The sequence below is a fragment of the Mytilus galloprovincialis genome, chromosome 9, assembly GCF_965363235.1.
Source record: "Mytilus galloprovincialis chromosome 9, xbMytGall1.hap1.1, whole genome shotgun sequence".
Lineage (NCBI taxonomy): Eukaryota > Metazoa > Mollusca > Bivalvia > Mytilida > Mytilidae > Mytilus > Mytilus galloprovincialis.
Window position 1 is genome coordinate 74538767 of NC_134846.1, and position 22875 is coordinate 74561641.

The 22875-nt window shown below is 31.9% G+C and overlaps 2 protein-coding genes across 6 annotated transcripts in view; both read right to left on the reverse strand.

Annotated features, from left to right (window-relative positions):
* LOC143045928 (chromosome transmission fidelity protein 18 homolog) overlaps window positions 1-9571 on the reverse strand; it is a 31535-nt gene extending 21964 nt beyond the window's left edge. The window contains exons 1-8 of the mRNA XM_076218771.1: window positions 9390-9571; window positions 6335-6607; window positions 5723-5890; window positions 3081-3205; window positions 2555-2638; window positions 2037-2089; window positions 1314-1446; window positions 328-501 (exon numbers count right to left, since the gene is read on the reverse strand). Coding sequence (XP_076074886.1) covers window positions 328-501; window positions 1314-1446; window positions 2037-2089; window positions 2555-2638; window positions 3081-3205; window positions 5723-5890; window positions 6335-6607; window positions 9390-9456 — 1077 coding nt within the window. The 5' untranslated portion in view covers window positions 9457-9571. The remainder of the gene's footprint in view (window positions 1-327; window positions 502-1313; window positions 1447-2036; window positions 2090-2554; window positions 2639-3080; window positions 3206-5722; window positions 5891-6334; window positions 6608-9389) is intronic.
* Window positions 9572-20698: 11127 nt separating this feature from the next.
* The window catches only part of LOC143045929 (cGMP-dependent protein kinase, isozyme 1-like), a 73101-nt gene continuing 70924 nt past the window's right edge, over window positions 20699-22875 (reverse strand). For all 5 annotated transcript variants that reach the window (XM_076218772.1, XM_076218776.1, XM_076218773.1 and 2 more), the window contains one exon: window positions 20699-22845. The gene's annotated coding sequence lies outside the window, so the exon portion shown is untranslated. The remainder of the gene's footprint in view (window positions 22846-22875) is intronic.

Consider the following 22875-nt stretch of genomic DNA (forward strand, 5'->3'; position numbering starts at 1 on the left):
TAGCGAAAATAAAACTACCGCAAAAATTTCCTGGTTTACAGTATATCTATAGATTCTATCGTCTAAATATCAATTGCAAAATAGATTTAAACAATGGTTTAGTTGACATGGTTGAAAAGAATATTTGTCCATTTCATATTCACGGTTATAAACATTTTTCAAACAACATTTACTACTTTCCAATATTTTTGCAAGAAAGTTGATTGATACAATAAAATGTGTACTTTGTATTTATATTAATTTCCCTTGTGTATGCATATTAACCCATACATATTTTTTGTTTGTTAGTCAAAAACCTGATTTTTAGATTTGTGATCTAGATCTTACAGTTTGCTTTGGCCTGTTAAGTTTATCCAACTCATCTAGCACTTCTATTTGGTTCTTCTTCCATTTCACTTCCTTGACAGGTTTCTTCTTTTCTTTAGCTTTTATAGGCATGTCTTTACCAAAAACAACAAAGTCCCACAGTTTTATCCAATGTAATAATGTTCTATTTATAGACTGTAACAAAAACATGAGGCAAAATCATAAATATGTATATAAGAGTGAAAACACTTTTACAGTGCTTGGAATTTCTGATGCAGCCATTATTCTTTAAAACGCAAAACAAATTGAAACACATACTTGTATATCAAAACTTAGAAATGAGGAAAGCAGAAGAATCGAACTGATTAACACATAAAGAGTATAAAACAGGCTTTTGCTGTGCACTTTTTTCTTCAGAATTTCAAACAAATATAAATCTTGATGTCTCTAACAGTAATTTCATAAATTATTGCGTGCCTTTAAATCTATTATTCAATATTAATGCTATGGTGTAACAATTTTACAAATGCTGTATTTACTATTGAAATTTCAGGAAATGCTGCATAAAAATAAAAAAAAAATTTACACATCGATTAGTGCACAAATAACAACATAGAAATAGGAACCTCATTTATCAACATACTGAGTGTCACATGTGGAGCAGGATCCACTCACACTTCCAGAACAACTGATATCACCCCAAGTGTTTTGGTGTGATTCATGTTGCTTGGTCTTACCTTTTCTTCTTATGCTGATTGTGCCCACTTGTTTATCTTTTCATTGTTTTGTTTTTTTTGCAATTAAAAATGTCAGATTCTCTATACATTTTGTCTTGACTGTCCCTTAGATATTGTCAGTCTCTTTTAGACTGATAAAATTGAGAATGGAAATGGGGAGTGTGTCCAAGAGACAACAACCGGATCAAAGAAAAGAAAACAGACAAAGGCCACCAATGAGTCTTCAACACAGTGAGAAAATCCTGCATGGAAACTACATACATTACTTACTTCTTCACTGAGTAAATCAGTATACTTAAAGGGAGCATACTTTTCCACCCACAATATCTTTTTACTATCAGATGGGTCTTCATGTGTTTCCATGGTTACATCATCATCACTTTGATCACCATCATCTAAATTTCTGGAAGGTAAATGAGTGTTGAAGTGATTAAATGGGTCACAGACTCAAATGACCACATGATGCAGTTTATTTCATGAATTTACAGGTCAGTAAAAATCTGTTGAACTGTTTGTAATGAGACTTGTTTCTCTTGAAGAAACCAGGAAGAATAAAAATTTCTGTATTTTGTTAACCATTTAAGGTATATCAGCCCTCTTTGAGAAGGGTGAGGGTCTAAGCAGTAGACCTTGTATACCTGACAAGACTTAAGAACTTTAGTTAGCAAGCTTACATACTTCACCTCCCTTACTTATTTCTTCTTATTATTTCTAAGAGACATACTAAGCTGTACCATATTAAATGTGTCCTCATAATAGTGAAGTGAATTATTTTTGGAAATAAAGTTCATGCAAAAAGTTGATGACAAAAAGCAAACTGATAAATAGTAAGAAATTAGTTTAACAACTAAAAACCAAAATCAACTTACAAACATATCAAAAACTATATTTTTCTGCTATTTTGTATCATTGGATATAAATATCATTATTGAAGCACCTTGATCTGTTTAAAATATATAAAACAAGAACATGAATATAATGACTTAACATTACCTTCTCATTTGTTGTGTCAATTTTGCTGCTTCTTCTAAAAGTCTGTTCTGTCTCTAAATAATAAAATAACATATTCTCTGTGGTAAATCATGTCAAAATTTAAAATACTTCAAAAACACTCTCTTATTAAATTGCTACATACTTATATTTAAACAGCTTTAAAGAGCAATGCACTTTTAAATTGTAGTTGAACCTGAAAAGCAATACTTAAAGATTGTCTACGGTCTCTTTTTCTGGCAAGATAAAAAGTTTGCATTTCACTTTGACTCTTTTTCTTTTAAATGTATATAATTCAACTACAATAAATTCGGTAGTTACTGCACGATTTTTACTATTGTGAATAATGCAATAAGGTAAGTATCCCAATAATTAGAACTTGCATCCGATATCTAAAACCTATATAATTATTCAGATTTTTTTCTGAAATTGCAATAAATAGTACCCCATTTTTTTCCATTCTTCAAAAATTGCAATCATAAATGCAATCAATAATTTCACAATATGAGGTATAAACTTACTTCAGTTTCTAACTCATCCTTCATTTGCTCCACTGATACTGTAAGTAGTCTAGTAGACTTGGCATGTTTACCAACTGTATCATACTGTAAATACAAAAGATCATAACAGATTAAAAAACATGTTAAATTAAAAAAAAAAAAAAAAAAACATGTTTATCCCTATTTCCATTATTTGTCTGAAATTCACTGACTTAATTCTAGCAGGTCTTTAGAATTAGGTTTGTATGGCTGAAATATTCAACTGCTTCAACATAAGTTTCAATTGTAACTTACCATTTGCCTCTTAGAAAAAACAGTAAAAAATTAATCTCATATTTATTGTAACCAGCCCTGACCTTTTCTAAATCCAAAATGTATTTAAAAAAATCAAAAAAATTAATGCACAACAATGGCTGTTTTAAAAGCTACTTGTATCAAGTCACTTATGTTACTTTAAGTTTACCAAAAAATTGTCTTTATACATTTTATAGATAATGTTTTAACAATGTAAAATTTGCTTGTATCTTATAAATTAAGTATAAATTACTTCTGCATATAATTCCATTTCATCCTTCACATTTAGATAGACAACCTTTCCTTCTGTTCCTCTAGTACTTATAAAATTTCCTTGAGGAACCCGAGTGTGCACCCTTTTTCTTTCAAAATCATATCCTGTATAAAAACATAAGTAGAAAATAGAGATTATTTTATTGGTAACATTTTGTTCATCTCTATAGATTAGTATCTACTGTCACCTTAATTTCTTATTATATATTCTGTAACAACCTTCCTCTTAATTTCAGTCCTGTATTTCTAACATCTTTTGACTGCTTACAACAATGACAGCCACTTTCATACATTAGTCAGTAAAATATACTTATATTTCATAATTATTTTTTTTAAATTGATACAATTTGTTTTTCCAACTGCATCCATCAAAATAATAACTCTTTATGCATCAAATTAGAAACCGAAAAGAGTACCAAAGGTTTTACAAACATTCAATGCTACCACAACTTTGATAAATGCCACTTTATACTAGTATGCTTGTGGCAAAATATAAAGCAAAGGATTTCACAACTTCTAAATATCTCACAAAATCAATCATTTTTAATTTGGCCGTAAATATTTAAAATAATCAGCTCAGTTGAAATCAAAGATCTCAATATACTTTTGTTTTGAGGCTTGTCTGTAAGGACTATTTTCAGCAGTAAAAGGATAAAGGCTTGCTGAACCATCTGTTGAAAGATGACAATTTTCTATGAGAATGTTCAAATTGAAACTTCAACTCATCACACAAGAACACATATCAAGAGTCTCAGTGGCTGAAAGTTGTAAGTGAATATCTTAACAACTTGTTTCACAAAATCAACACTGAAAGCTATTAAGGGTATCAAAACTCACTCAAGTCATTGCAAAAAATTCCATGGTGTACTGGTAAACCAACAGTTATAAGAGTTTGTTTTAAATATGGCAACTGATAGTAATACTTTAGAAAGGTGTGTTTCTTAAGTCTCTACATACATTTCTTGAAAAAGAAGTTGCTATGTAAGATTATAACAAAACCCATCTCTTCATCAGCATCTATTGGCTTTATTCAGATTTTTACTTTTATAGGATAATAACACTGCAGGCCAGTCCATTTTTAATCATTTCTGTTGATGTATAAGCTTAAGATAATACACAATTTGAAAGTAAGCACTGCTATACTGTTTATACAGATATTCTTTATTTATATATTAGGAAAAATGTATTTCGTCAAGACAACAGCAATTAAAAAAAATATATTACAATTTCATCTTCTTCTGAAAATTAGGTCTACATATCAGTGAGCCAATAAATTAAAAACTCGAGCTTAGATTATAATATTTTGAGTTCTAAATTCAATATCATTACTGCATGGTAACAATTTCTTTCAACTATAATGCTTTCTTTTTTTGTGTGTTTTCAGTAACAAGTTCATGGGTCAAGCCTTTTTTTTTAAAGTTTGTTCTATTGTTGTTTTGTTATACATGTACTACTGTCCCATGTCAGGGGAGAGTTGGGCACTCACAAATATGATTAAACCTGGATCATTTTTTGTGTGCATGAACCAGGCCTGGAGCCAAAAATCCAGTGATTGTCATTAAATGCCGACTGCCATAATTGCTCTTATTTTTTAGAATTCATTAGTAATCGGGTCTTATGCTTTTTGTTTTTAAAATGTTTCATATCTCGTCACCCCATTGCCTTACTACACAGTATGGGTTTTGCTCATTGTTTGCAGACTAAACAGGCAGTCCTCAAAAACACTGTTTCATTCAACATCCAAATTGGTCAAGAAACACATTTGCTGCTTCTCTGCTAAGTATGTGAAGTAAGAGCAAAGACTGGGTTGCTTTGGAGATAGAATAATTTATCTGTCGGGTTGACATATTTTCCTGCAGACCTTGTAAACTAGCACATTCAAATGTTGGATTAGCGTATTCTTCTACTGCAAAGCAGGGCTCATATCACAGTAAAATGTTCTTGTCCTGATATGCATGTTATAATTTGTCACTGGATGATCAATACCAAACCATCATCATCTATGAAATCCATTTGAGGCCAAAAATGAGATTTCTTTTCTTAAAGAATAATTTGATAGTCTTTTTATATGACTTCATTCCTGATCTTTTATCTATAACTAAATTATAAGAAATAATTCTGTTGACAATTTACAAAGCAAATGTTCATATGTCTCATTGGTTTGTGTGTGTTAGTAATTCTTTCCTATAATTTATACAAAGCAGTTACAAACAGTAACAAGTTTGTGAAAAGATTTTATTGAAATTCTCAAAACTTTAGGGAATGTTTGGATGCTTAAATTTAAATACAAAACATTTTTGGGGAAAAATTATACACAAGTCAGAAAGACGATTGGTTTAATTTTAAAAATTGATACAAGCATACATATGATTTTCATTAGTGTTGGATCACAGGCTAATTAGGAAGAAGGGTACACTTTCCTGTAAGGGTTTACATACTTTTCATTTGATCTAGATATTTTCAACATTGGCAATCATAACAAGTCTCATTATTTTTAAATGGAAATTCTAAAAACCTTGTAATAAAAACATTAGTTTTCAGATTTAAAATATGGCGAGTTAAGCTCTCCAACAAACTTCTATTTTCTAGTGAATGTCATACTAATATGATTAACTTAATAACCATCGTCCACTTGGTCATGTACATCATCTAGGTGACTGTGGAGTGTTCTATTTCTTAAATTCACAATTTTATCAGCTGTCGTTGGTGACGATGGCGGTGTGATGTCATCGGCATCCATATCTGGGAGTCGGGAAAATCCATTCACTCTCTGGCGCTTACTCTGTGGACCTATCAATCAGAAACAGAAAAATTTCAATTAGCTTTACATTATTCTTTAGTAAAAATATAGAAATATATATATAAATTTATCTCATTTGGCCTTTCTATCGTAATACTGATAAAATTGACAGAAAACATGGGTTTTTATTCTTGTATTTCAAATATTTTAGCATCAGCATCAAAGCCAGGACACGTCAGTTTGCATTTCTGTCTCTATGTAATTAATTATTCAAAGTTTGATGTGCATGACAGAATTTTGTCATCTCTGTTGAATACAGTTGGGTGATTTTCAGTATTTTACACAACTGGATCTCTTATGAGAAAAATAGCAGCATAATGTAACCTGAATAAAGAGCTTGTTCTGCAGGTTAGCTGCCTAATTTGACATTATTGTCTTATCTCCTTTTCAACATTGACATATTGATATTCATGATATTTCTTAATATATTGTACCTATATCTACCATATCAGCAGTATGGTTAGTTTCTTCTTCTGTGTGTCCATTTTCATTGCTGCGTATTCTTTTGTCTCTCCTACCTGTTTTGCATGGTGTTTCAGACTCATTCCGCACCCTTTGCTTTATCACAGAGCCATCTGATAAATCAAGAGGACTGTCTAATGGAGTCATAAGACTATCATTTAACTCATCTAAAAGACTACTTTTTCGAACAGGTGTACAGAAATTAAGAGAGCGTTTTGGCTTTGGTGGTGAAGATTCTGGTCCAGCTAAAAATTAGAAAGTAAGAGATTTTTTCATTCTGGAATTTTTGCTGTGTTCAAATAATTCTTGAGCAAAATAAACATTCAAAAAATTCATAAGGGTTCCACGGAACCCAGTGTCTCGCCTACTTTTGCTGTTAATCGCAGACTCAACAAAAATGAGGAAAAACATCAATAAAAATTTCCCTCTCGATACTGTCTTTTGATTGACAGAAGCTTCCAAGTTTGGTAAAAAAATCCAGGATAGTTTATGAATCTAATAAATGTTTTATAAACTTTAACTGCAGACTGTATGTAATGTTAACTGGAAGAAAAACTAAGTCCATTTATAAGTAAAATACGGAAAAAGTGAATTTTTTTTTAAACAAAATTTACTTCTGAATAATATCTTATGATCAGAAACAAGCTTTTGTCTAAGTTTGGTAGAAATCCAGGATAGTTTAAGAACATTATAAAAATTTTAAAAACTTAAACCACAGAGTGAATGTTTTGTTTCTAGCAAAAAAATTAAGTCCATTTATAAGTAAAATACGGAAAAAGTGAATTTTTTTTAAACAAAATTTTCTTCTTGACACTATCTTATGATCATAAACAAGCTTCTGTCCAAGTTTGGTACAAATCAAGGTTAGTTTATGAAAGTTATTAAAATTTTTAAAACTTTAACCACAGAGTGAATGTAATGTTTCCTCGCAGAAAAACTATGTCCATTTATAAGTAAAATACGGAAAAAGTGAATTTTTTTTAAACAAAATTTTCTTCTTGATACTATCTTATGATCATAAACAAGCTTCTGTCCAAGTTTGGTACAAATCAAGGATAGTTTATGAAAGTTATTAAAATTTTAAAAACTTTAACCACAGAGTGAATGTAATGTTTCCTCGCAGAAAAACTAAGTCCATTTATAAGTAAAATACAGAAAAAATGGAATTTTATTTTTACAAAATTTACTTCTGGATACTTTCTTATGATCATAAACAAGCTTCTGTTTAAGTTTGGTAGAAATTCAGTATAGTTTAAGAAAGTTATTAAAATTTCAAAAACTTTAACCACAGAGTGAATATTTGTGGACGCCGCCGACGACAACACCGACGACAGAATGTAGGATCGCTTAGTCTCGCTTTTTCGACTGAAGTCGAAGTCTCGACAAAAACAAGCAGTTGATGACCATGCAAAGTCTGCTAATCACAAGGAAGCCATAGTTTGACTATGATAATGTGACAATGCTTTCCTTTGTAGTATTGAACCTTTTAGTACAATTTTAGAGAGATCCATACACTTAAACACAACTTACAAATGTATTGTCATGATCGTTTGGAAACTAGAAACATCCTTCTTTTTGGCCCTTTTTTTGCCCTCCAATTCCTACATTTTTTGGGCAATTAACCCAAAACCTAATCCCAGCATCCCCTTTGTTATATGGTACATTGTGGTACAATTTCAGAGAGATCATTACAATAACACACAAGTTATTGTCTGGAAACTAGAAAAATGTTTGTTTTGGTCCCTTTTTGGTCCTTTATTCCTAAACTTTGGCCCCATAACCCCTAAAATGAATCCAAACCTATTACTTGTGGTTTTAAACATTGCAGTATAATTTCAGAGCAATTTAAATACTTGTGCACAAGTTATTATCCTGAAAATGGAAAAATTCTTGTTTTGGGCCCCTTATTCCTAAACAGTTGGGATCATCATCCCCAACATCGATCCCAACCTTCCTTTTGTGGTATTGAACCTTCTGAAAAAATTTCATAAAGATCTATTTACTTAAACTAAAGTTAATATCCGGGAATCAATGTGTCTTCGGACGACGCAGACAACGACATCATACATGTACGATCCCAAAAAATTTTTAGGGTCATATAAAAAAAATAATCCCTACCTACATGTACCTACCCTTACTTTTTGTTAGATGTAACTGGAACCACACATACTATTTTATTTGACCTCAGTACTTATTTCCAATGGTGGGTTAAATACAATGTATACTGTTGCTGATGGACTGTGTTATTGTTTTTTACCTATAATATTGTGTCTGTTTGTTTTGTTCACACATCGGTGACAATATAATGGAATTTGATGCGACAAGTGAGAGGTTTAGCTAGCTATAAAACCAGGTTCAATCCACCATTTTCTACATTTGAAAATGCCTGTACCAAGTCAGGAATATGACAGTTCTTGTCCATTCGTTTTTGATGCGTTTTGTTATTTGATTTTGCCATGTGATTATGGACTTTCCGAATTGATTTTCCTGCGAGTTCAGTGTTTTTTCAATGATCAAATTGTTTTTATTTCCCAAATAACTATAATTTACCATTTGTAACATCGACTTATATGCTGTGGATTTTTCAGCAATCTACTGACCAAGTTAGATTATTTATGGATAATGCCAGGGCATGCAGGTGATGTTCAAAAATTGGATTATAATTTCTACTAGAGAGGTGTACAGATTCGGGTGCAGTGAAATAATGTATAATTTACTATTTACAAGCATAAATACTTGGAAGAGAAATTTCATTGACAAAAATGCTTATGATTTTAAAAAGTTTGATTTTGAGTTCATGAACAAATGTATCTTCTTTCAAAGGCATGATAAGTACATAGTGATCGACCCTGTTGTAGATTCTCGATCAACTGTTTTAGCCATGGATTCTAGATAAATGTGCGCATTACTTGTATACCAGTATTGCAGTCAACAACTACAGGAGATTCCTTATTTACATATTATGGACCTTTCGTGTCCTAAACAAAATATTATTTCATAAAATGGAAATAACATAAATTTGCTTACGCCCATCAAAATTGTCCATGGCATCAAGTTCATCTGCATATTGCAGATCGAAATCTTCTTCCTCCATCTTTTAACCTAATTCAAATTCAGATCATTCATTGATTACGACATATCTTATTATTTTTCATAACAAAAAAACATTTCTTTATACTTTCCCGCGTAATTTTCTATGTTTATTTTAAACATATCTTTACATTTAATATATAGGTTTTTTAAAGCGCATCAAAGATCTACAATTTATTTTAAAAACAAGTCCAGTCCGGACACACATGGAACTGATTCCGAATATTTTGCATGGATTTTAAACAGCTTTGCTGCACGAAATTTAACAAATATTTGTACTATAAATTTTAGAAGGATATATTTGTTCATTTATCTTAGCTGTCATGACTGTAAAATTAAAAAATCAAAATTACCGAACTCCATAGAAAATTCAAAATAAAAAGTCCCTATTTAAATCAAACTTGATAAAATCAAAAGCTCAAACACATCAAACAACTGTCATTATCCGGACTTTGTGATGCATTTGCTTATGGGGAAAATGGTTGATTAAACTTGTTTTAGGTGGCACGGTAGTATTTCCTAGCCCATAAGGGATAATGATAGCCTTTTTAGAATTTTCACCACTTTCTAACACTGCAAAAAATTCTACATTCACAGTTAACTGAAGTACTTTCATTTTACTATTCAGAAATTAATTTGAATATGTATCATGACCGTTTACTTTTTTTTGCTATTTTTAAAAACCTAAGGCCACTAGTACTTTTTAGTCTTTTATGGTGCAGTGAATACAAAATTTAAAAAAATTCTCAAAAATTCATTTTCATCTGTATGTAAAATTATTTCATATTTTTCTACACCTGATTCATCCCTCAGTTTGGGAAAGTATGTTCAGTTGATACTGTATTTTTTGTCCAATCACACTGTTTAGATACATTAACCTAAGTAGGGTACACAAAAGAGCAACCTAAATTCTGGAATGCAAATACTACCGTGCCACCTTTATAGCTAACTTGTATGACAGTCGCATCATAAATTCCATAATAGTGTCAACAATGTGCAAACAAAACATCTTTAGGCATATTTATGATCATAAGTAAAAATGTCCGGGGCAAAAATTGGGCCGTACAGCAGTCCTCTCAATTACTATATATAAATGATTAACTATTATGTCAACAAAGAAAAACAAAAAGGCATGTACTAAAAAACACATAAGAAAACCGAAAGCATGACTAGGAATCGACTAGAATACAAAAAATACCAGCCCACAACACAATCATGAATGACAGGATGTATAAGTACCGAGCCACGTCAAAGGGATATTACAAACATAGACTAAACAGTAAATGTAATAATTTATAAAGACAAATAAAAGAACACAGTTAAGAAATGCATTGCGTTACAGCAAAACTAAAGCTGTGGCAAAATGATATTAAACTTTGAAGATGCAGAGACATATAATCAAGTCATGATCAGTAAATTATTGGAAACTATCATTATGCTTTGACAATAATATCTTGCTGTAAATTAAGATACATTCACACAGGCTTACGCTATCATGGTGTATCAAATACATATATACCACTGGCCAGGTGTCTCTGGCGTAAACCCCACGCAATGATAAAAATCCTTAAAACAAAATAAGACAACTATTTTTTTAATACAGAATGTCACAAGCCATTGTGATTTTCAAGGAACGATCATGGGATCGTGAAAAGGATTTGCAAATAGTAAAAAAGTCCATCTTAAGGTATTTTGCACACAGTAGCTGTGTGAAATTTCTTAAGAAGACTGTCTTCCAAAACTTTTTTTCCTATAAGGGGTGGTAATATGCACTTTACGCCGCCATACGTGCCTAAATATGTTACTGACTCCGAATATTCATGCCATATATAACTGACATAAAAATGCATTATCGACATATTTTAATTACCAAAATGACTTCAGTACCTGGACGAGATAAGATATTCATTTGAAATACAGCATAGCATATATACAGCCCTAGCTGGCGGTCAAGCAATAAATTAAACTCGAAATGATTTAGCGCAGAAGAAAGTGTATACATATATATATACATATACAAAAGTGGACATTTTAATTAAGTTTAAACATTTTTGTATATTATAAAGAAACGTAAAATGCGATATGGGTTTTACTTATTGTTGAAGATCGTACATTTACCAGTTCACAATATGACAGTTTCTTTTCGCTCGTTCCTTGGTTGGAAACGTTTGGGTTTGTAAGTTTTGACGGACTTTTTCGAATTTACATTTGATGCACATTTTTGTAAAATTGACTTGTCGGTTTATAAAATATGTCCATGAGATTGCTACCACAAATGGAACATATCTGTGGAATCTGTGGCAATTATGACAATGTAATTATTACTGTTAATGAACTTTTTAAATTGTAGTAATCTGATCTTATTGTTTTCAATCATATCAGAGCATTACATATTTAGAACTTGATTTAAACTAGTTTTTACGTTTCAAGGTTCAGCAAAACGTGTGTTACCTCTCTTTGCCAACTAATGAGGAAACATAATGTAAGAGGTTATGCCAAAATCAAAATCCACGAATACAAAAACAACAATAACAAACCACTAAACAGAAAGCAGAATAGTAAGCAAAACAAAATCCACCAAAACTTGGAAGGGTGAGCCGCGTGATTCCTGCTCAAACGTGTGTCGCATTCAATAATGTTACAATTGAGGAAAAGAGAACATCATCGGTCGTGATTCGTGGTTATCTAACTGTAACTGAAGTGGCCAAATTATATTTGCAGACTTCGTCATGATTTTGTAGTCTTTTAGCTATTATGTTGTCCGTTTTCCTCAAATCATGCGTGCTCTTGATTTACTTTACTTTTGGCGCAACATTTGTTTTTTTAACATCGAAGAAAATTTTGTAGCTTTATTGATCTTCATGGGTAAAAAAAATAATCATACCAGAAACTGTACATAGCTTGGAAAACAAAGAGGCTTGTTTAGCGGGGGTATCAATATCCCATATCCCATTAAGTTTTTATCCCAATATCCCGTATCCCTATAATGTTTACCCCTAATATCCCAATAATTATTTTTTACAAATATCCAATATCCCTAAAACTATTTTGAAATATCCCAAAAAATCATTATAAATTTATTCCCAAGCCCATTTTTTTCCTCATCATCACAACATGCACAACGTCAACAATTTTGACTCTGGGAAAACAACTGTGTTAAAGGAAATTTAGTGCATACTTCTAGTGTTAAATAAGAATATACAATGTATGTGTCCAAAAGAAGAAGTGTTCCATCTTATCTAGAGCCTTGTATAACAATCTCTTTTATGTGATGTTAAACGATAAATTTAGTGTAAGGGGTCTTATTTCAGACTTTTTTTTAATTGTTCAAACCGTGATGCATATGACTGTAAATATAATTTTGATAGCATTCTTCTTTCATATTTAAGAAACTTCATCCTACACGTTAACCTATGTTGGAAAAAACAGAAGACGCAACCCTGTCTCTTGTCCAAGATTGCTCTGACATCCAACGGCTGTTTTGCCAGACAAGCTGAGACTGTGAGAGCACGTCCATATCAAAAAGTGGATATTTAGCATGCAAGTTCAATAACTCAAAATTTAACACAAGAAAGCTTTCTGCTAATGTACCTACATTACACTTAACTGTTGCAATATTTTTACAGCAGGCAAAATTTGCACAGCCCTTGTTTTGCAAAGAAATAACACAACATTTGACTCTGTGATCTTGAACTTTATGAATTACATAGATCCCAATATTTTTGTTACTTTTTTTAATTTCCTTCCTCACAACACCAGTAAATAGAAAGAAAATATATTAATTTACATTGATTATTTAGTAATTATTCGTTATTAACATAGTTTATACAGCGAAATATCTACTTTTTGATATGGGACGTGCTCTGACGTCCCTCGGCCCAGCTTGTCTGGCAAAACAGCCGTTGCACATCAGAACAATCTGTAAAACGTGGAGACCTCTTAAGATCCTCGCCACGCCACGTAAAAAATAAGAGGTAAAACACTATAAATTTCCTGTAATCATATAAAGCATCAAAACAAAGAAAACATTGACAACACTGAATAAGGCTTAACTCATCAGATGGATACATCTAACAAAAATCTATGATTATTTCAAGAAAATTATCAATGCATATGAGCATATAATATAAAAAAAAGATGTGGTATGATTGCCAATGAGACAACTCTTCACAAGAGACCACGTGACACAGAAATTAACAACTATAGGTCACCGTACGACCTTCAACAATGAGCAAAGCCCATGGCCTCATAGTTAGCTATAAAAAGACCTGAAATGACAAATGTAGAACAATTCAAACGAGAAAACTAACGGCCTAATTTATGTATAAAAATAATGAACAAAAACAAATATGTAACACAGCAACAAACGACAACCACTGAATTAAAGACTCCTGACTTTGGACAGGCACATACATACAGAATGTGGCGAGGCTAAACATGTTAGCGGGATCCCAACCCTCCCCTTAACCTGGGACAGTGGTGCAACATAAGAACGAACTATACAAATCAGTTGAAAAAGGCTTAACTCATCAGATGGATACAAATAGAAATACATCTAACAAAAACAGAGAGTGGACGTGACCGAGTACTTGTACATCCCATCAACAAAAAGACACCAAGTACAGATCTGAAAGTACTTGCAGTTACTGACAGCTAGTTCAAAGCCAATTACAACTAATAAAAAGTAATGCATCTGAGACTAAATTATCAATCATTACACATCCAACATCCAATGGCACGGTAAACAACATCTCCGTAAAAATGAGGATGTGCTATCCCGTTTGAAATAAAAAAAAAAATTACAAGTAGAACCAAACTTCAAAACCAAATCTAGAATTTAGTAAAGATTTTAAGTGATTTGTGGTAACTAAATCCCTGACTTAATATTATTTACCAGTAATACATAGATTTCGTTCATTAAAATCCAAAACGTTACAACAGACACGGGCATAGCGGAGATGTTGTGATATACAAACACTGTAAGATAGTGCCAAAGGAACATCACCATCCAAAAAAGGAAAATTAACAATAAGGAACGAAGTATGGAAAGCAAAACAAATACTTTTAAAATTATCAGTACACATGAACATATAAATATCGAAAATAGATCAATACTTTTCGCTTGGGTTTGGATGACTTTTAAATAAAACGACCATAAACTCAATTAAAATCAACAAAGCACTAAAATGACCTTGATACTAAACTTTTTGGGGCAATTTTATCAAGTGAGATGTAAATATTTCTGTACTTAACTTTTAAATTCAACTTTTTTTTTTATGTTAAAAATTCAATATCCTTATAAATGCATCAATATCCCATATCCCATTTACTTTTAAGACAAATATCCCGTATCCCTAAAATTAAAATGGCAAATATCCCGTATCCCAATATACCCTATACAAGCCTCAACAAAGAAGTATCAGAGATAGACATTTTGTATCGGCTTTCCGATTAAGGTTTTGCCATCCAAATGAGGTGACTTATTTGGGCAAATTCTGTTCATAAATAATTGCCTATAGGCAGCGCTATATAATCGTGTTGGTTTTGACAAACGCTGCAAGTTTTCTTGTGCAATTCTATACTAAATAGAACGCAATCGAAACTTTACTGACGATTTCGTAATGGCTTGCATGACTTGCACATACATACAATACGTATTGATAATGAGAATCGTTTCGGCAACTTTGTGGTGATAAATCTTTTCAAAGATATCACTCTTGTATTTAGTTATACCATAAATACGTTTCTGCTATACAAGCGCCTCACCAGTGGTGATAGAATCAAAACGTTTTGAAACCCAAAATAAATAACCAACAAGTTGAAAAGCATTTAAAAATAAAAAATGTATTAAAAAATGTGATGAAGTTATTGTCCCATTAGATGAGGAGAAAACTTATCTTTTTAAATATTTTCTTGGCCTTAAAGTAGATACAACTGAACTGACAATTAAACTTTAAGTAAACAATTTCGAACAAATAGGACTGACATACATTTTGTTATATATATATATATATATAAATAGAAAGTTACTTTCCAAAAAGTAGTCTTTCGTGGAAATTTGGAATTCGATTAGCGTTTTGCGTTTCTTAATATGCGATATTTAGGAATCGAAACATTATATTAGTGTTTCAAATGCTGTAAAAGTTGACATTTGTGTTTGTATTTTTGTTAGTTTTTTGCTTTTGTCTTTGCTTTTGTCTTGTTTTTGTCTTTTTATACCCACCATTGTATCGAATTGTATGTAGATATATAAATATATTCGTATGTGATATGTCTGAGTGATCAGATAACGTTGTGGATGTAGGTTGACGTTTCTAGATAATTTTAATATAAAAAAGAAGATGTGGTATGATTGCCAAATGAGACATCTGTCCACAAGAGACCAAAATGACACAGACATTAAAAACTATAGGTCACCGTACGGCCTTCAACAATGATCAAAACACTTTAGGGAAATCTTTTGATCTTAAAGTTCAGTTCAATTTGCATACAGATAGTGCTTGAACTCGTAATAACTTGGCTAAGTATCTTATTCGTGTGACATTTTTCAGAAAGAATCTAACTCATTCTATAGCATATTATCTGTACTTTCTGTTTTGCACAGCTGTCCTAAAGTCGTACACTGCAATTGTTGTTCAATCAAAACAAATTAAACGAAGATTAAGAACGAATATAATGCAAGAATTAAACACAATATCAAAGTTCTCTTCTGATTCTTGAAGGATAGATATTTGGTTAAAAGTGAATAAAAGATAAAACATGACACACAGAGTTAATATGGTAGAGTTTCTTTTTGACAGCAAATTTGGAGAATACTTTTTCAACATATTGTCGCGATTCCCATGAGAACGAACTGTGCACCTCTCCTTGTCGACATCTTCTTATTTTCATATTAGTCGGAGTTCCTTTAGACACTTATCAAAAAGAAGAAGATAGAAGAAGACCAAAGAAGGCAGATCATTTAATTTCACATTCAGATATATTAATTATAATGATGTTCTGTCCATTAAACGTTCGAACGATTCTGATCGGGTTCCATTGATATATCCGCCGGGGCTTTCAATTAAAGAAATAATAGACACGGCTTCCTCTGTCTCATTTTTAGACTCATACCTCGAACTTGACACAACGATCATCTCACTATCAGAATCTGTGTCAAACGAGACGATTTTTATTTTGAAATTATCAATTCCCCTCATCTTAGTAGCAATAATCAAATTCGCATGCAAATTGGATATACATTCCCAACTTATTCGGTATTCAAGAGCTTGCAACCACTACTCAGACTTTATAAAACGTTACCAGTGTCTGAGCATAAAGGCAATGAACTCAGGGTTATGTCAAATAACGTCTCGTACTATTTCTAACAAAAGTTCATTGTAAGAAAACAAGACTTTGCTGATAAATATTCCATATCAACTTCATATATAATACATAATGGTCTTAAGTCTAGATTTAAGGTAAATACTTTGTTTATCATCTCAATTACGTGTTATAGTTTCCTTGTATATATATATTTGTATTTGTAAATTATTACTTATACTGTTTAGTGTATTTTTTGGTAATATCCATTTAACGGGGCTTGGTACTTATACATTCCGTCATTGTGTTATTGTGATATGGTAATCAGTACTCTAGCTAGCTTATTGCGCACACTAGCACCATTATTAAAAGTATGTCCTTGAACGTGAAAAAAATGAATATAGGAACAAAACCAGAAATCAGTTTATAGTTGAAGTTGAAAAGCTGTAGATAAGTTTACTATTTCAGGTTGTAACGAACCTTGAATATATCAAAATAGAATTTTTTATCTAGCCTACTCATAACAATTCCTTCTTCAACGATAGACAGGTGTTTTTACAAAAATGGCGAGCTCTAATAGCCCTAGTTTGAAAAAAATTGTGAATAATCATTAACGGAATGATTAAAGATCTAAGTTCTCCAAATATCAAGAAGCCATTGAAATAAGATAACAACTGGAGAGGTTCTTACATACACATGTGACGGTTACAACTCCCATTTATCAATCTCGACTAATTTACAGGGGAGGTAATGACGTTGCTTACGTAAATTGTTATTTTTGGCGACGTTAAGCTATGACTTATCGGGAAAAGATTCAGTTTTCGACTGATTTTTATCATTTAAACTTATTTAACATGCAAACGAGTTCATGGACCCCCCTTTTTAAAATGCCATTTGGTTTGATTACACGAGAAGATTATGTGTGCCAATTTTCATGAAAACGTAAATAGTGCAATTTTGTTAAATTTGATAAATATACAGCAAAAAATGATGTTTTTAGCTCACCTGGCCCAAAGGGCCAAGTGAGCTTTTCTCATCACTTGGCGTCCTATGAGGTGCTGACCAAGTGTTGTTACTTTGTAGCCGATCCATCATCCAAGATGGCCGCCAGCGGGGGACTTAGTTTAACATAGGACCCTATGGGAAATGCATACAAATGACTTTTTCTAGAGAGTCACTGAATGGAATGAATCCAAACATGGCATGAATGTTCCTTATGAGGTGCTGACCAAGTGTTGTTTCTTTGTAGCCGATCCATCATCCAAGATGGCCGCCAGTGGGGGATTTAATTTCACATAGGACCCTATGGGAAATGCATACAAATGACTTATTCTAGAGAACTACTGAATGGAATGAAACCAAACATGGCATGAATGTTTCTTATGAGGTGTTGACCAAGTATTGTTACTTTGTAGCCGATCAATCATCCAAGATGGCTGCCAGCGGGGGACTTAGTTTAACACAGGACCTTATGGGAAATGCATACAAATGACTTATTCTAGAGAACCACTGAATGGAATGAAACCAAACATAGCATGAATGTTACTTATGAGGTGCTGACCAAGTGTGTTACTTTATAGCTGATCCATCATCCAAAATGGCCGTCAGCGGGGGACTTAGTTTAACATAGGACCCTATGGGAAATGCATACAAATGACTTCTTCTAGAGAACTACTGAATGGAATGAAGCCAAACATGGCATGAATGTTCCTTATGAGGTGCTGACCAAGTGTTGTTACTTTGTAGTCGATCCATCATCCAAGATGGCCGCCAGTGGGAGACTTAGTTAAACATAGGACCCTATGGGAAATTCATACAAATGACTTCTTTTAGAGAACCACTGAATGGAATGAAACCAAACATGGCATGAATGTTCTTTATGAGGTGCTGATCAAGTGTTGTTACTTTGTAGATGATCCATCGTCCAAGATGGCCGCCAGCAGGGGGACTTTTCTAACATAGAATCCTATGAGAAATGCATACAAATGACATCTTTTAGAGAACCACTGAATGGAATGTTACTTTGTAGTCAAATTTTATCTGTTTTTATATGATTTCAAAAACCCAAGTAGTCAGGTGAGCGATACAGGCTCTTGAGAGCCTCTAGTTTTTTCTACATTCATTAACATTTGATAAATATGAGTTATTTCTGAATATAAAAGTATAAATTTCTAGAATACTTATAAAATACAGAAATTACAAATTATTTAACCAAAAAAAAATTGTGTTTATCTTTTAAAACAAAAATGTTATGTCTTTCTTTCGAAAGGGGAAATACGGCCACAAATTCGAATTTTGAGCTAATATAGAAAATTTCGACCTCATTTTACTTAAAAAGTAGCATATAAAGGTATATTTTTTATTACATATTTGATTTAATCTTGTAAAAAATGGTCTATATGGAAATTTTTATCAAAATGTAAATACGGTTTGTAAACTTTATCGTATGCCCTTAAATGTTCTGTACCTAATCAGAAACATGACAGTTGTTATCTGATAGTTCATTTTTACAAATGTTGCATTGTTGTTTTTATTGTTGCACATCAGTGTTTCTGTTGTTTCGTTGTTTTCCTCTAAAAGTTGATGTGTTCCCCCAGTTTTAGTTTGTAACCCGGATTTGTTTTCTCTCACTCGATTTGACTTTTGAACAGCGGTATGCTACTGTTGCCTTTATTTACATACAACAAACAATAAAATTCGCACGTGAAAATACTTTAACATTTAGTGATGATATAAAGAATAATGAAAACTTACGAACTTAATATAATGGTTTACTTTAATATTTGTTATCAAAGGTACCAGGATTATAATTTAATACGCCAGACGCGCGTTTCGTATACACAAGACTCAACAGTGACGCTCAGATCATAATAGTTATGAAGCCATAACAAGTACAAAGATGAGGAGAATTGAGGACCCAAAATTCCAAAAAGTTGTGCCAAATACAGTTAAGGTAATCTATTCCTGGAACAAGATAATCCTTAGTTTTTCCAAAAATTCAAAGTTTTGTCAACAAAAATTTAAAAAAATGACCATATAATTGATATTAATGTCAACACCGAAGTGCTGACTACTGGGCTGCTGATACCCTCGGGAACGAAACGTCCACCAGCAGTGAAATCGACCCAGTGGTGTAAACGTGAAAATACTTTACCATTTAGTGATGATATAAAGAATAATGAAAACTTACGAACTTAATAGTATGGTTTACTTTAATAATTAGTTATCAAAGGTACCAGGATTATAGTTTAATACACCAGACGCGCGTTTCGCCTACATAAGACTCACCATAAATTGTGACTTGGACGGGGAGTTGTCTCATTTGCACTCACACCACATCTTCTTATATCTACCAACAAAAGAATGTCCGTATTTCCGAAAGCGACCTCGAAGTACGTATTTCATCATGACAACTAAGATCGGCGACTATTATCTACAGATGAATTCATACAACAACATCAAACACAATGCAGGCAGACATGATCCTGTAATGTTATGATCTTAAACAAATATTTTAAATGACACCAGATTGCAAAACACAATTATATACTCAACCATCTACTAAAACGGATGAGTCATCGTAAATCTTTCGACGAATAATTCTTATTAACAACCCTCGGATATTTGTAGGGTTCGTGTTGCTTAGTCTTTAGTTTTATTTGTTGTGTTTTGAAGATTATGGTTTGTCATTTTTTGTCTTTGTCATGGCGTTGTCAGTTTGTCTTCGACTTTCGCGATGTTATATCTTTTTGGTATCTTTAGACTCTTTTTAAGCTGAAATCTTAAGCGATGGAATTTACTGTTATAACTCGTCTAACAAGAATGCCTTTCTTTTCCTTGATGTTTGTATACTAGACCTCTGAATTTTCTATCCCAACTCCGGCTTAGGTCAGTTTAATTTGTATTTTGTTTTTAGATTTGTAATTAAATGTATTATAAACAAATAAGATCCCAAACATATTTATTTCTTTGAACAATTTGCATTGGATAACCAGTATTAAAACACAACATATTTCATCACAATGCTTGATAACAAAAATGCATTTCAACATGTAAAACATTGACGCTTTTCTTACTAATACATAATTACAAATATGTTTAAATGGCAAGGTAAAACAAAACCAGATTTTTACCTGAACGCAGTATCTAAATGAAAGAAACAATACATTGAAAAAGAAATGTTGATAAAAGATGAGGAAAATGAAGAGCAAATATACATTTCTAACACACATTTTGACATAATCTCAATTATGCAAATGAATGTCATTACTGCTAACGGAAAGCAGGCAGTTACCAACAGTATTCTTGTTTTCATTTTCCATATAATGCCTATAATTGTTCGTATATTTTGCACATATTTTACCGCGGAAGACCACAAAGAAACTTTGGTATATATAGCTCGATACAGCACCAACACAGTATTTCAATGAACAATTTGAAATAATTTATACAATTAAATAGCACCAGTTCATTTTAAATATCAAATTAAAACAAAACGATGCAGCTTATTGTATATGAGAGAATGACTACATTTTGATACATCGCTCTAATTACGAAAATAATAAATTAATGACACCAGAAATTATTATAAATAAACAGTATATAAATGAATCAAATAGACAATATTCAGTCGTTCAGATGAAATATCTAATTTGACAAGAGATACTTCAGGGAGATTGTTTCAGTGAAAATTATATATTTTGAAGACAACAGACGCCAAGTCATAGCTAACTGGAGACCTTTGGAAAAGTTTAACTTATATAATTGAATTCTACTGTTACAGACTTCCACATTTTCCACAAAGACAATCAGTTAGGTTGAATTCATAAAATAATGAAAAATCCTTCAAATATAACCCATATCTTTTTGTTGTTAAAAAGTTGTAAACGCGATGTCGAGTTTGAAAAGACTTCATGATATATCAAATGAATTGGGTTGGAAAAGATTATATAAAAAGATAGTATTCATTTAAAAAAATGTTTCCAAGAATTATAAACTATGAATCAGATTATTAATAAGGAAAAGTTTACTAAAATATATTCCTATTACAGAATACATGAAGCAAACAAATCTTATTGACGTAAAAATATTTAACAAAAACGCCATAAAATCAATCAAAAATAAGTTTTTCAGGAAGTATTGATTGTATTATAATAATTTGACACAATGCAGTATTAAACAATACTATGTAAAACCGCATCATTGAAACCTTGCGTGTAAAGTGTAACCACTTCATGGAATATTTTCAAGGATAAGTATATTTCAGTGAGTCCAGCAAGCATCAAAGGTGGATAAGTTCGAACCCCGCTCGTGGTAAGCAAGTTTAACAATGAAAGTTATAGACAATGATTGCCAGTTTTCTTGCCAAAGTTCAATGATTCTCTGTGGGCACTCAGGCTTTCTCTTTAAACAAAATCTGAAATGTGCTGAAAGTTGTGTTAAGTACAATGAGTCATTAACCAACAAAATCGAATACAACAGGAATGTTCAAAAACTGGACAGATAGGAAAGTGCTATTATTTACCAGATGATGAATGTTAATGTTACAAATAGTTGCACTATGCCATTCTTTGCATTCATATCATAAAAAAGATTACCTAATTGTAGTTGAATATAGATTTCTGATAATTTTTCTTTAGAATAACTCAATGCATATGTTACCTATTATGCACAATATTTCTCAGAAAAAAATCACTATCGCGCAAAATTAATGCTTCCTAAAAGGAACAAAATAAAATCATGATAAAAAATGAAACAAAATCTGAGGTATGCAAGGTCCAGTTGATAATGTCTAGTCTCAAATTTAAGAGGGTATGTAATAATTTTTACATGTATAATACCTTCAAATGTCACTATGCATTAATCCTCAACAAAATATATGCCATGTCATATTGGTCCATCAAATTTATGTATACATTTAACTGAAGATAATATCACAAATAATGCATATGCAAGTACTGGCATTAAACATGTCGCTGTCTTTTTCTCTGCCTTCTAACAATTCGTCCTTGTAGAAGACCTGATATATAAACATGTCCTTGAGCTTCTTATTCAACAACAAATTTGGCATCTAGGATTGCTGACTGTTAATCTGCAAAAACAAAAGAAGTTTAAAAAGAAT